This window comes from Capra hircus, chromosome 22, assembly GCF_001704415.2.
Source record: "Capra hircus breed San Clemente chromosome 22, ASM170441v1, whole genome shotgun sequence".
Classification (NCBI taxonomy): Eukaryota; Metazoa; Chordata; class Mammalia; order Artiodactyla; family Bovidae; genus Capra; species Capra hircus.
The window spans coordinates 21489875-21504749 of record NC_030829.1 but is presented as its reverse complement, the minus strand read 5'-3'; the positions used below and the strand labels follow the sequence as shown (position 1 = coordinate 21504749).

The window sequence follows — 14875 nt, the reverse complement described above, 5'->3', positions numbered from 1 at the left end:
CCTAATCTTCAGAGATTGTTCATGGATTTACAAATCTCTTTTTCAAGAAGTCCCTTGTCACTTACTAGGAAGGAATAAATCAGTGTTAGAAGAGGATGCTTAGAATAAGAGTGTAACAGCTCCTATTTTTTCCCCATCATCTTGGGATTTTGGCCTCTTGAATCAGTAGGTAAACAAGTGTAGTCATAACTGAGAGAGGAGTTGTCTATCAAATGAGCCAAATGAAAATAAAAGTGTTACTAAATTCTAGCTAGATTCTAGTCTGTTTACTTAGTGCCTACAAAGAGACGTGCTCTTCTTTTGTTAAGAGGGAGAGTAGCGAGGATTAGATGATGTGAAACGTTTAAACATACTCCACAATATTAACATCTTCCTTTGAACAAGCACCTCAGGTGATTTCCTCACAGATGACACATGGACCATGGTTAGAGAGTCGCAGATCCTTCAGATGAGCTTGGTGCCGTGGTGCAGAGTGTGATCTCAAGCCAGTGCCCGATCATGGCTCTGCTGCTTAGAAATGCATAACCTTAGGGAAGTTACTTAATTTCTCCAACTTCCTAACTTGTAAAATCATTTAATAGTAACACCTACGTCATAGGGTTGATACGAAGATTAAGAGACTTAAGACGTTCCAGTCACTTGTGCCTGCCTAAGAAATGACAGCAGCGATTATTTTATTCTTTGACTCTTCTGGAGGTCACTGGGCTCAGCAAGGTGTTTCTTGCTCAAGTTCATTCATGCAGTTGCAGTCCAGTGGTGGTGGTGTTTGGACTCACCTTGAAATCGCACTCATTCACACGTTTGGCAGTTGATACTGATTGTTAGCTGGGACCTCAGCTCTTGCCTGAAATATCTACAGGAGCCTCCCCCTAGAGGATGGACTTCCTCATAGCATGGCAGCCAGGTCCCAAGATAAGTCTGGAGAGATAGTTAAGTAAAAGCTATATTGCTCTAGTGACCTGGCTTCAGAAATCACATGGCATCCTTTCTGTCATATTCTTTGGGTCAAGATAGCGATGTATGTCTACTTAGGTTCGAGGGGGGAGGACATAGACCACTGTTTGATGAAGAAGAGCTTGCAAAATCGGTTATACTGCAGTGTGTGTACGGCAGTGGAAAATGCAATACGCTTAGAGCGCAAATAGCAGAACCTGGCTGGTAGTGAGCCAGGTCGCTTGATCGGTGACCTGCTCTTCTTGTCAATATTATTATGGTCATTATCCTTATGACCATAGTAATTATCAGTAACAAGGGAAGTAAATGGATCTCTAAGGGTGACACAAGTCACCTAAAGAAAAGAGAGTTCATTGATGCGTTCATCAGCCCCACCCTAGGCACAGGGGATACAGCAGCCAAAGCCAGAAATCATCCTGACCTTCATAGAGTCTCCAGTGTTGGAAGGCAGAGAAACAATGAGCAGATCACACAGATAAAAGTAAAATGGTAAGAGAGACAGACACTGCGGAGGAGTGAGCAGTGCTGTGAAAAATACTGATGAGAAAGCCCACCTTGCCTGGAGCTGGGGGTGGTGGTCAACAAAGGCCCTGCTGGGGAAGGAACACTGGAACCAAGACCAGGGGATGGGGGGATTGACTTAGAGAATGGAAGGGAAGGGAAGAGCTTGTGAGGAGGCCATTGCACAGGGGAGAATACGGTGCAGAGACCTCAGGAAGGTTGGCTTGGCTGGAGCCCACGGAGCTGGGTGGATGGGCGGGGCTCTTGCCGGTCAAGGAAGGAATTTGAGCCTTGTCATGACAGCGCTACTTCTTAAACAAAGGTAGCCTGATTCCCCATGAGGTGTTTCCTGATCTCCACTATGGTTTAGAAGGAGGAAGGTCATTGTAGACTCGTAACTGGATGAACACACAGCATTTTCTCCTGCTCAGACTGAATTATCTGTGGCTTAGAAACACACCAGTGCTCTCCTTAGATCATTATGCATATTCTTGGGTAACAGAATAAAATACATAAGTTTAGGCAGTGCTTGTTTTAAAGACTTGGCCAGTAGCCAAAGTGATCCTCATTTATCTAATGAGTTATTGTCTGTCTGAGTCCCTGCAGTTACGAGATTGCTCAGAACGGCAAAAGTTGTCATAATGTGAGAACATTAACTTGCAAATGAAGTGCTTATATAATTAACCCCCATTCAGACATCCCCCTCACTTAACACTGGCATCTCCCCCTGCCCATTGCTTCGCCATCCTTGTCTGTTGGTCTCTCCCCGATTGCCGAATGTTCTACATTTGACAATACAATGCAAATCAATTGCAATGTGAAGTTCCAACCTGGCAAAAGATGCAAGATTTCGTGAACACGATGCCGAAGAACTGTTTCAATCTTGTACAAAAGCTGGAGACAGATAACGAATTGCCAGAGTGAGGGCCAGTCACTGTTGAAGAAGAGGAAATTGGGTGCCTTCCCAGAGAGAACTGTTAGGGAAACTGACAAAATTCTCAGAGAATTTTGCCAAAGCAACCCTCTTTCTGACTGTGGTGTGAAAGTCAATCCAAACTAAGGGATGTTGCAGGGTACTCATAATATTGTTGGGAATATCGCCCCCCCCCAACGCCCCCCCGCCCAAAGCAGTTTGGTTTAGTCATGCATTCTTTGAATGCATCCTAAATAAGATTGAGTGATGACAAATTTTGTTAAATGTAAGATGAAGTAGAATTGTATTCATAAGCTTTGGTTCCTAGATAAAAGATCACTCAATTCTTTGTGAATTTGAGGCCTATGAAATTTGGGTCCCTAATTGAGATGAGTGCAATTACAGTGGGCTTTGTCCATGCAAAGCTTCCTGGTGAATTACCTGATCTTCCCCAGCGTGTCGTGTTCTGCCCTTCTTAGCCAGCTTGCCGGTAGCTTGGTTCTCAGTTAGCCAGCCAGACGGCAGACTTGAGCATCTTTTGGAGATGATCTCTCATCTGTTTCCTGCCATTTGCCTTTATATGGTGTTTGTTGTGTTGGTTTTGCTGCTCTTTCAACTTCTCTCTGTTTTCCTTTCCTACAGCTATGTGTTTTGCATTTGAAGACCATCATGCTATCAGGGTACATGTATTTAGCATGTTGATACAGCATGTTCATTCCTTTGTGTTCTCATTTTTATATGATATTTTATTATATGAATAATTCATGCTCATTGGAAATAATTTGACAATACTCACAAGTACCACTAAATAGAAGAAAACTGGAATCACCCGTAATCCCACCTCTCAGAGAAAACCACTAATGATGTTTTAATGTTGGCTGCATATCCTTTAGACATTAATGTTGCTGATAAAAAAGTGGATCGTAGAGTCCATACTATTGTTTGGCCGTTTTTTTTACACTTGTAATGTAGACACCTTTCCATGTTGTCGAATGTACTTTTTGCATCCTATTTTTAAACATACGGAATGATGCCTTGGGTAGCATAAGGATCATCTCACAGAGCGGGTGGGAAGGATGTTACGTCTTTGTTATTTCTCTGTTTTCCGCATCAGGGTCTAATGCTTCAGGTAACCGTTGGGCAATGTCTAGTAACTTGAGGCACATACCAGACGGTGCTGAGGTTACTGTAACCCAGCCTAGTCTGTGGTCATGCCTCAGGTCAGAAATGAATGTTCCCACCCTCCGCGGTCGCCTCGGCCCAAGCTGCTCACCTGGGCTGTGCTTCCGTTCCAGGACATCGTCTCGGCCCTGGAGGACCGTCTCCGGCCCCTGGTGCAGGCCGAGTTATCTGTGCTGGTGGATGTCCTCCACCGGCCCGAGCTGCTGTTCCCAGAGAACACGGATGCCAGGAGGAAGTGTGAAAGCGGGGGCTTCATCTGCAAGTAAGCAGCCCCTCTGGCCACGGTGCTCGCTGGGGCAAAACCCCAATGACCAGACGCAGTGCTGGCTCCCGGGGAAGGCGGGGCTGGCCTGGTGTTTGATGAAAACAGCAAGGTCTAGCACGGGGGGTCTGTTCTGACTGTTCTAAAGGAAGTGTGTAGGTGCAGTCCTACTTAGCAACACTGTTGTTGGGTGACAACTTCTTCTTTGAGAACCACACGCCTGGTCATTCATCTTCCACTCACCACATGCAGGCAGGATGCCCACCATGGACTGACATACAGACTCCAAAAGCCACGGCCCTGGAATGCTCAGAAAGCTCAAACCTACCAGGGCCTCACAGTCTTTTCCCAGCAGCTTTGTAGCTTCTCGTTTTATGCTGTGGGGCGTCATCTAGAAGCAACTGGTCCCATGACCCGAGATCGCTGTCTGATTTTCACCCTAAGGTTGGTTGGTTGCTTAGCTTGAGCATGAATTCTGCTGCTGCTTTATTTTCTGGGCCCGTCAAAGGATAAGACTGGATAAACAAAGCGATGGTTGGGATGTGTTTATCCCAGCCATCATACTCTTGAGGTTCTTTTTTTTTTTTTTTTTAACACTGCTGACATATTTTGGCCACATTTACTGACAATCCTCAGTGGATAAATAACTGCACTCCATAAACAGCAGTTTTGAGTGGGCCTCTGTCTCCCTTCGGACCTGTTTGCTGCTGCTGACCAGCAGGTGTCGCTATTGAGACACCGACCGGCTGTTAATGAAGGGACTGCCCGGAAGTCTGTTTAAGCCTGGGAGCCTTTGGTAAACATTAGTTCACTAACAGACTAGTTACAATAAGTTTCTTTTCTTTTTTTTTTTTTTTTTTTATGTAAAGGTTGTTTCAGGGATGTAATTCGTGGTTTTCCCCTCCATTCAGGTTAATCAAACACACTAAACAGCTGCTGGAGGAGAATGAGGAGAAACTCTGCATTAAGGTCCTTCAGACCCTCAGAGAAATGATGACCAAAGACAGAGGCTATGGAGAAAAGGTACTGCCTTCTATTTTCATGTGAAAACCAGGCGTTGCTATCAGATAGCAGCAGAGTGGGGGCGCTTAGAAATCCACCTTAGTTCAGGCATATTGACTGGAGGGATAACTTAAAAAAAAAAAAAAACACCTATTCACACTTAGGTGTCTCTTTTAGGCTGCTTGCCATACAATCTATATTCGGAAAAATAGGGACAACAAGATTTTCCGTCTGTTAAATTCCCAGTGAGAATGCAAATGCCTCTTGTGTACCAAGGTGTGTGTGTTCCTGAGTTTTGGGTTCCAGCTGAGCATAGCTGTGGGTTTACTTGCTTCTTTCTGGTGAAACGTTACACAATCCTCCCAGTGTATGAAGAAACTGCCTCCAGTTCTAACTGGAATGAAGACGGACAGACATGTCACCTTTTCTAACTGAGATTGGGAAATGGACCATGCCTGGGAGCTGAGACTTCTCAGCACATGCAGTGAGCCATGATGTACAGAAAACAGCCCGCACACCCCTGATTTTGGTCCAGGTGGGATAAAAACAGCCCCATTGCTCTTCCTTTCTGCCCCCAGCGAAAAACAGGGCCTGAATTTAAGTCTTACCAGTCTACTTTGAAGGCAATAATATTCATTTACTATCTTGAAGCCACTTTTATCAGCATTTTCCAAGTAGGTAAATATGCTGATATCATTGACTTATCAAATACACAGTAAATAACTGTTATTCATCTCTGTGAAGAATGCTTGATAATTAAATCACAGCCTCCCCTGTCAAAAGAGATGGTGACAACTAGATTCTTGCAAGTCTAAAACACTGTCGGAATCTTGCTTTCTAACCTAAGCAGTGTCCGTCCTTAATATTAGAGCAATTCAACATGTGAGGATCTTTGGATAAAAGCAGATAAAACAGGTACACAGTCCTTTTTTCAGTTTACATTCCTCCACTGGCCCCAAACCACAATGCTTTTAAACATCAATCTAAACTTGTAAAGTGTACAAATTCAATCTTGAATAAATGTTATTTAGAAAATAAGTGTTTAGAACTCAGGAGGAATTTAGTGGTGGAAATATGCCAGAATAGAGTTTAAATAATATAAAAGCACTGGTACAAATGGGAAGTAATGAGATGACCAGTCTGCACTTTGTAGACACCCAGGTAGGTCTTGCCCTTGATAAGGTGAGGAGGACAGTAAAAGAGATACACTTATCAGATAAGTAAATAATAGCCATTTATTCCACAGGATGTTTGTTTTTCTTCAAGTGAACTTAAGTGTTTTTAAAAAATTGACTCTAGTTTTAAAAACTCGTGTTTTTTTAAAAAATGACTCATTCACTTGCCCTAATAAGATAAACTCTACCAAAGGGACCTTAACCAGCTGTGAATTTATTTGTACCTTGGGGGCAGAAAACACGATTTTAAACTGTGGGGACCACAGTTTTCTCCTCTTGAGAATGTCTGCTTCTTTCTGTAGCCAAGGCACTTCAGGTAAGCTTTGCGTCTCTACTCCAGTGAACTTTGTAAGTTGTGTTTATACTTTGAAGTAAGTTTTCTTTTTAGAACAGGGAAGTATAAGTACAAGGAGTTGGTTGAGAGTCTATTGCTGGGCAGAAAAGTGCATGGGGGTCTTCGGGGCCGTGTGGAAGGTATGCTTCCTGCCGCCTTTCCCTCCCCATGGGGGGCCAACAGGGAGAACACTGTCTTGGCCTCTGGGGACATGATCCAAGATGCTGTCACCTTGCCTGTGAGAAAGCTTGTGGAGAGCGATAGAGCCAGGGCTTCGAGAGGCCAGTAGATGATGCAGGTCGTTGTGAAAGAGTTACGAGAGTTGAGAGGAGCTCCTGAGGTTGCAGCTCAATCCCTCTTCATCTGGTGAAGAAATTAGTCACACCCTAGCAGAGAGGGGCTTGGAGGCAGGATGACAGTTCCTTCCCGTCGGGTTGGAGCTGTCATCCCCCTGGTCAAAGTGAAAATACTAGAAGCAAGTACGGGAAATGCTCTGCCACCGAGGGAGACATTCTAGAAACCTGTGCTAGTCAGCAGCTCCGCAGCGACCACACAGACATGCCATGTTTCTGGCCCCACGCTCGGACTGCGGGAAAAGGCTGCTTAACCCTTCACTTTAAAGGGGGCAGGGGAGCGTTAAATGATTTGTGTTTCTTCAGTTTCGTTGTTAGTTTGCACTCTGTCCTGTTTCACTAAGACTTTTGGAAAATGCCTTTGATGGGTTGCTGGCTGCCGCTGTTTGAGTAAAGAGACACGACGTGCGGGACAAGCCAGCTCTTTCAAAGGTGGGAAGAACTCAGACCCAAAGAACTAACCTTTCTTAGGCAAACCAGTGGGGGGTGTTGTTCAGTCGCCAAGTCACGTCTGATTCTGCGACCCCATGGACTGCAGCATGCCAGGCTTCCCTGTCCCTCGCAGTGGGTGTTAGTTGATCAAGTAAGTGAAGTGGCCTTTGACCTGGGTGCTCAGGACACAAAGGCAAGTGTGAGTGCCGTGTCTGTCGTCTTGGCCTGGTTTTCCTGTTCGTTGCCTCTTGAGTGGAGCTTGCCCCATGACTAACACCCTGCTGGGATGGCCAGGGTTGTTCTGCCTCCCTGCCCTCCCCTGAGTCCTCACAGTCCTCTCTCCTGGTCTGCGGGCCCTCACATCACCTGAGCTTTGGATCAGGCCTAAGAGTCATACCTGGGAGAAGCCAGTGGTCAGCACACTTGTCCCGGTCCATTGCCTAAGATGTGCCCTTCCAAGGACTGTGACATGTGCTGGAAATGTGGGGCTGGGCAAAGAGGATGGTGACAAAATTTAAATCATGATCATTTAGAAATTAAACTACCTTTTACTGTGGTGTCTCCAAATGGGCCAGCAGTATTTACCAGAGAGTGGTATTAATATATAATACAGGATAGTATAATATAGTGGAATATTAAAAAGGATCACCAGAATAATGATAGAATACATTTTCATGTGATTCTTGTGTCTTTCTCACCAATGTATTCAAAGTTAATAAACTGTAAAATCAGGGCTTTGCAACCATTCTGTGTGTGCAAGGCCTAGCCAACTCTGCTTTTAATCTACAGATTTAACCATGTTTAAAAAAATAGTTACCTCCCATTGCTAAACATCTCTAAGATTTACCCTAAATCTCTCTATAATTCGTAGAATATATTCATGCCCCTAGGCTCTGCTTGAAGAGAAAGCATAGTTATTTTATATATTGGCTGCTCTATTACCTACTGTACAATTTTTATTAAGATATTTTTGTTTTAAGAGTCAGAGTTTTGGAAAGAAATTCAGAGGCCAACAGTTAAGGCGAAAGAAGATCTAAATTTATTTAAAATCCATTTTTCTTCTGAATAACGGTACCTGTTACACTACTAGAGAGTTTTTGACCTCAAGTAACATCAGGATTTTCATTTCTTATGAATTGTCAATCCCGTTAATTACTAGTGCTTCTTTTCTCTAGGCAAATAAACTATCAACATTTCCAGCTACCAGTGTTTCTAGTAGGAGTTTAAATTAGCAAAATGAACTAAATATTAATGAAACATAATAAAAAAATCAAGGATCGTCCATCTATCATTAAACATGCATAATTGTCATTAATCCTCTTGTTTTTTCTTTCTTTTGAACTTGGTGCTAATAAATCATTTCATTGTTCCTAATATCACTCAGGTAGGCACTAATCACCTTGGAGGAATCTAGTCTCTTAAACAATAGTATCAGGACTTAGAATATCTGGGCTGGGGAACATGTTGGTCTTATTGCTTGCTTAAATTGAAGCTAGGTCTGATTTATCTCAACGGTCGTTTGGACTCAAGAGCCCCCACCCCCATTCAATGGTATAATGAGTCCAAGGAGAGAATTTTCTCCTAAGCTGAGTTGATAGGAGTTTAGCTTTTAACCCGACTCTGTCCCATCCTTTTCTGAAAGGACATGGTTCTTAACCGGGGATCTTGCCCTCGTTCACAGCCCAGTTCCAGTTTTCTCTACGAGGGAGTACAAAGGTGCCATTCAGGGCTCTTGGTTCAGTGACCTACGAGGTTTTTTGTTTGTTTTTCTCTTGGCCACACTGTGTGGCATGAGGGATCCTAGATCCCCAACCAGGGTTCGAACCCACGCCCCTTGTATTAGGAACATGGAGGCTCAACCACTGGGCCACCAGGGAGTCCGGACCTGCGAGGTTTGATACCTGGCATGTATACGAAGTGTGGCAGCATCCTGCCCGAGATGTCAGGGTGCGGTGGTGTCCAGAGTGCCCACACCTCTCGAGACGGTTGCGTTCTAGCGATGAGAAGTACAGTGACGACGCTTCTAACACGTAGCTCGCTTGTATTTCCTGCTCTAACATTGCCTTCTTTTTCTCCCCCCTTTTTCTTTTCCAGCTCATCTCCATTGATGAATTGGATAATGCTGAGGTCCTAATTTCATTTTTTTTTAAGTGTCCCATGGTGATGTTTCCATGACCCTCTCCCAGCGAACTCTTGACCTCTCCCCTAGTCTGTGCGGCATCTAGTATCTGACTTTGTGTAGCATGCCTCTGGGAGTGAGTCAAGTCCTTCGTGTCTGTGTTAGCGTTTCCCATGAGTTTGTTTGCCATTTGTCCTTGGAGCCCATCTGAGTCTAGATAAAGATTTTCTAAACTGTGATAAAATTTCCATCATTCACTGTCTAGAAGCTCAGCTGAATTTGTGGTTGGCGCTGGCTATTACAGATCTCTGAAATTCACTGTTGATGCTTCTCTCTCTGTATGTGAAGCACTTGTGCAGAAAGAAATAACTGTATGGGTACAGTTTGCAAGAAGTGAAAGAAAGAAACAAACCACTGCTCTCTTGGTCCACATGTTGGAAAGTGTTAAGTGTGAGGGGGTCATAGAAAATTTGGTCAAAGTGCAGAGTGAATTCTACAGTGATCTCGAGACTTCTCAGCTGCTGGCTTGCAGTGGAATTCAGAACATACTATATCCTTGGCTTCTCAATTCTAGGAAAACCACCTAGAGATCGAGAAACTGAAATGTCATCTCATGGTTTCTATACTTAGGTATCAAATTAGTTTCGTTTACTCAGAATTAGCCTGCAGACTCACGAGTGGCCCTCTTGTTTGGGATTTGAGGGCCTCCTAAATATTTTCTCTCTTGTAAACATTTTTCAAGATTTCTTGCCACATCTATAGTATGTGATACATGTTTGGTAATTGATAATAGAAAGGATTAATTGGGGGAATTAATATATGTAGTTGAGGGAGTCTACTTGCTTAGGAAAGGGAGGCACATTGGACAAATTTTTATCTGACTTTAAAAAATTAATTTTCTGATCTACTTCTTTTGATATCTGTTCGCTCTTTTAGACCAATAGATACCTTCTTTTGATGGAATAGAGTACCAAATAGAATATAAGCCCTGCTCTAATAGCTACCACCAGAATGTCAGAAATATTAAGAGATGGTTCAGATACCCCTAAGGAGAATTTGAATCACAGACTTTTTAAAGCTGAAAGTGCCATGCGAGGTTATGAATTTGGTCAGGTCCCTCAGGAATGGGGGGCGCTCAGAGGGGTAGCATGAGTGGCCTTAGTTCACACGGCTAGATAGCGGGGGAGGCAGAACTAGCACTGGGCCTAGCTGCCGGCCTGGAGGGCTTACTGCTCAACCACAGTAGATCCTGCAAGCTCAGGCTTTCCCTTAAACCTTTCAGCATGAACAGGTGAGGAGGCTATGCTTCTCTGGGGCGAATAGGAAGCAAGGAAAACAGCAGGCTGTCCAGGGGGTTCGCCCCTTTAACTACAGTGATTTTTGCTGCTTCCTGTTCAGTCCTCTCTCTTCCGGGTTACTTGTTTGCCAGCAAAACATCTAAGGCTGAATCTTCATGTTAGCAGCCTTCGCCTCCTCTTCTTTCTACCTAGAGTTATAAATGCTTCCCGGATTTGAATTTTCCCTCTAGAGTATTGAGGTTGAGTTCCTATTTGTTTAAATACAGATGAAGTCAGGAAAGGAAAGCCTTCCCTTATCGGAGTCTGCAGTGTTATTAATACTCTGTTTTGCACCATAGTAATCATTTGATGTGTTTGCTCGCTCAAGATAGAACTTGGGTCTCCTGGCTGGGAGTTTATTGCTCGCTTACGGAAAGATTCCACAGTTGGAGCAGGTGTGTTTATAATTATACGCTAGGAAATAGAATACTGTCTGTTTATAAAAGAAGAATGTTCTGGCAGCCCCTTGGATTCTTTGAAAATTCCCTGAGGAAGCAACTGTGGATCCCCTCTCTGTTGTTACCCTTGGCAACCATCAGTGCCCTGGGACACCAACACTGTCCCCAGGCCCTCGGGCTTTTGGATCTGGCCTTCTAAGCAGAGATGCCTGATCGCCTTTTATCATCCATGGCTGTTCTGGAAATGAGTACAGCTCCTGAGTTTCCCCTGCCAAGCCTGCTGTCCATGTGTGCGGGTGGAAACCGGCAGCCCACAGCTGGAGTTCTGCGGCAACTCCATTAAGAAACTTAATGCGAAACTGGCCCACGTTACAGGCAAGGCCTCCCACCTAAAAACTGCAAACCTGCTGAGGAATAGCCCGAGAGCCAGGGTTATGACATATCTGGAAGAGCCGTGATCCCCGGGATGGGGAGGGACCACTACTCTTCAATGATAAAGGGCTCTCAGGCGTTGTGAGAGAAGAGGCGCAGTGAACTGCTTGGAAAAACAGCGCAGCATCTTCTGAGTCTCTGTGTGTGCTCTGAGAAAGGAGGGTGAAGTGAGGACAGAGTCAGAGGCCCTGTAGGAAGAGTGCATGGTGGAGGCCTTCTCGGCTATCTCCTGGAGTGAAATTTCATTTGAAACCAGGAAGAGGAGGGTTTCCTTTTTTGTTTTTCTTCATTATGATGATCATGATTTTTTTGTTGGTGTTGCAAATCAAGAGGCAAGGTCTCCATCATTACCACCTGATTTTACCTTTTTCTTGGGGTTCAGGAAGAGGACAGATGAGGGGAGAGGTATAGAATGTTTCTGTCACCCTAGAAAGAAAACACCCCACCACCCATTCTTGGCTTTAAACAGACACCAGTGACTGCTCAAAGCATTTGTTTATCTAACACTTGAGTGCCTGTTCCATTCTAGGTGCTTTGCTAGAGGTCTTGGATCCAGCAGTGCCCGAAATAGGCACAGTGTCTGCCCTTCTGGAGTTTATGGTTTTGCCATGGCAACAGACAATATTACAAGCCAATGTTAACTTAGGCATGTAGGAAGGTAAAGTATAGGGAATCATGTTGTTGTTCAGTCACTAGGTCAAGGCTGACTCTGTGACCCCATGGACTGCAGCATGCCGGGCTTCCCTGTCCTTCACTGGCTCCTGAAGCCGCTCAGATTCATGTCCATTGAGTCGATGATGCTATCTCTAACCATCTCATCCTCTGCCCCCGCCTTTTCCTCCTGCCTTCAATCTTTCCTAGCATCAGGGTCTTTTCTAATGAGTTGGCTCTTCACTTGAAGTGGCCAAAGTTTTGGAGCTTCAGCATCAGTCCTTCCAGTGAATATTCAGAGTTGATTTCCTTTAGGATTTGGATCATGAGAACATGGGGTCGCAAGAATATGTAGTTTAGGGACTTGGACCTGAGCAAGGAGGTCAGTTCACAGCAGGCGAGGACCACTGGCAGGTGAGCCTGTTAGTGACTCACTGCAACGGAAAAGTGAGATTGGTGCTCCCACTCCTTAAGATGGCTGCAGCCCGCCTCTCTCTGCCAGTATTGAGTCCTCGGCTTCTGCCACTGTGCCACCAAGAGCTGCTTCTGCAAGCAAGGGAGGCCCCTGTCAATAATAAAATTCAGCAGGGGGGTGAGGGGGAGAGAGAAAACAGAGAAAACACAAGAATTATTCAATTTCACCTTCAGGGGGCGTTCTCATGACGTCCAAGCCAGAGTGGAGGTGTCCTACTTTTTTACATCGCTGTGAACTGCTGGGTTGGGCACCTGCCAACATTCAGGCGGCAGTTACATAAGAGCTTCTTTTTTTCCTGGAATTTAGGCTCGCTGCTGATGTGTGACCTTCAACAGTAATTGCCAATAAATGCAGCGGGGCTGTTTACTGTTAGACACTGGCAACCCTGGAGCAAGCGAGCTCAACTCAGAGCATAGAGAAGCTATTGCCGAATCTCGGGAGGTTTTTTGGTTTTTTCCTTTCTTTTTCTTTTTAATGCTGAGATGATTCCATAAGGATATAAGCTGGATAATTCAGTCAAGTCAGAATGCATTTTTTAAAAAATGATTTTCACTTTTGGGTTCAGTTCTGATGAACTTGTTCTGTAAAACATAGGTGAAACTGCATCATCAGAGCCAAATAATGTCTATTTCTTGTTTCAAAAAGCCAGTGCCATTAGTAAAGGGTATTATGCTAGCTGACGTGAAGATTCAGAGTTGTCCTGCTAAAATACTAGGTAACTTCTCTCTTTGCTCAGCTTTCTTTCGGATGTTCTATTCTCTTGATGTGGTTTACAAAGGCTTGGAAAGCCAGGACCCAGCAAACATATTTGCAGACCCATTCGCAGTTTGTTTATTTTTTCCCCCTCCTCTGAGATGGAGTGGGTGAAAAGGAACTAAGGACTGATTCATGGCGTTAGAGATGATAAATTCTCTTTGCTGTGCTGAGAATTCAGTCCACAATACAGTCTTGTTTTTTTTTGTTGTTGTTGTTCTTCTTTTTCTTGTTGCTTTAGGTATAAGGTTGGGTTGTTTATTTGATGTTCAGTCTCATTTCTCGAACTGTCTTCAATGTCTGCTAGGGGTGGTCCATGAAAGGAAGACATCTTATTTCAAAGGAAGATTCTAGAAGCCTAGGGGTAGGATTCTTGTTGATGACGTCAGGAAACAGTCTCAGTGGCTGTGTCATGTGCTGGCCTGTGTCGGGCACACACAGATGCCTGTGTGTGTGTATCTGCTATGCATGCACGCGAGTGTGTGCTGTTGTACACACACCACAGATAGGAACCCTGGGAAGCCTGCGGGCTTTCTTTTTTTTAAGAATGACAAAGTATAATTTCCCTTCATTTGTGGTAGACATTTATCCCTGGGTAAAATGGTAGGTACATCATGTACAGAAAGTGAGCGTTTCAACGTCTCCTGTGTGAGTCTACTTGCTACTTTAGTGCTGTAGTTAGGATAACCAGTTGGGATTCTCTGACTTGGGATTCTCTGGCTTTCTGCTTCAAAGCCAGTCACTTGAAATCTTTTTTTCTGTGAAGGTTGATTTTGCTAACCTTGTCTAAAAGCTCTGGGAAGACTTAAGATCCTAGAAAAATGTGAAGAGGCAACGGAAGGCAATAGTCAGTTTCAAGTTCAAAACCAGATAGCATCAGATCACTGCCAGTCAACTGTTGGTTTGGAGAGACCTCACCTTAACTGGAGGTGTCAGCATCTCAATATACTGACTGATCGTGGGGTGAGGTGGTAAAAGACAAGACGTGGAAAACACAGGCAAACTCTTTTTCTTAGAACAGTCTCCATTACCGTATGGTCACTGAGCGTGATCTTTCATGTTAAAAAGAAAGTTACTTTGATAATAAAAATGTGCCGAGAAAGTCAGTTCATTCATTTACCAGAACTATCCTTTGCTTTGGGTAGTATGTATATGTATTTATGTAGCTTAGGTAGTTATGATTTGAACGTATATGGCTTATTAATTAATAGGCTTATCTTTTCCATATTGTGGCTGACTGCCATGAAAGAGCCAATCCTCCCAGAAATACAGCTGAAATCCTCTTAGGAGGAAGTGCTAATAGAGACCATTGGTTATTTTGCCAAATCATATGCCAAGCTTGTTTGGCCTTTTCCATGCCTGAAATCATTCTGTGTTCTATTGGGTTGTGTTATTTAGGGAACTTAGCTGTTTGATGTTACGGAATAAAGTTTACTGAAAATATACCAAGCATAACTTAATGTTTTAGCTGGAAGGAATCCTTATATTACCTGCTCCAGTCTCCTTGAACTACAGGCCAGGCGGTGGAAGCCCAGAGAGGTTCAGTGACTGGCTGAAGGTCATACAGCACCAGTCCCTGCATGAGCCGCCGTCAGGCAATAC

General features: G+C 44.1%; 1 protein-coding gene across 6 annotated transcripts in view; it reads left to right on the top strand.

Moving 5' to 3' along the window:
- ITPR1 (inositol 1,4,5-trisphosphate receptor type 1) overlaps window positions 1-14875 on the top strand; it is a 350791-nt gene that overhangs the window by 213572 nt on the left and 122344 nt on the right. For 4 of the 6 annotated variants that reach the window (XM_013973556.2, XM_018066872.1, XM_013973554.2 and 1 more), the window contains 3 exons: window positions 3664-3812; window positions 4724-4835; window positions 9203-9235. In XM_013973556.2, the coding sequence (XP_013829010.1) occupies window positions 3664-3812; window positions 4724-4835; window positions 9203-9235 (294 nt within the window). The remainder of the gene's footprint in view (window positions 1-3663; window positions 3813-4723; window positions 4836-9202; window positions 9236-14875) is intronic. The other 2 variants (XM_013973555.2, XM_013973557.2) reach the window with 1 other exon arrangement.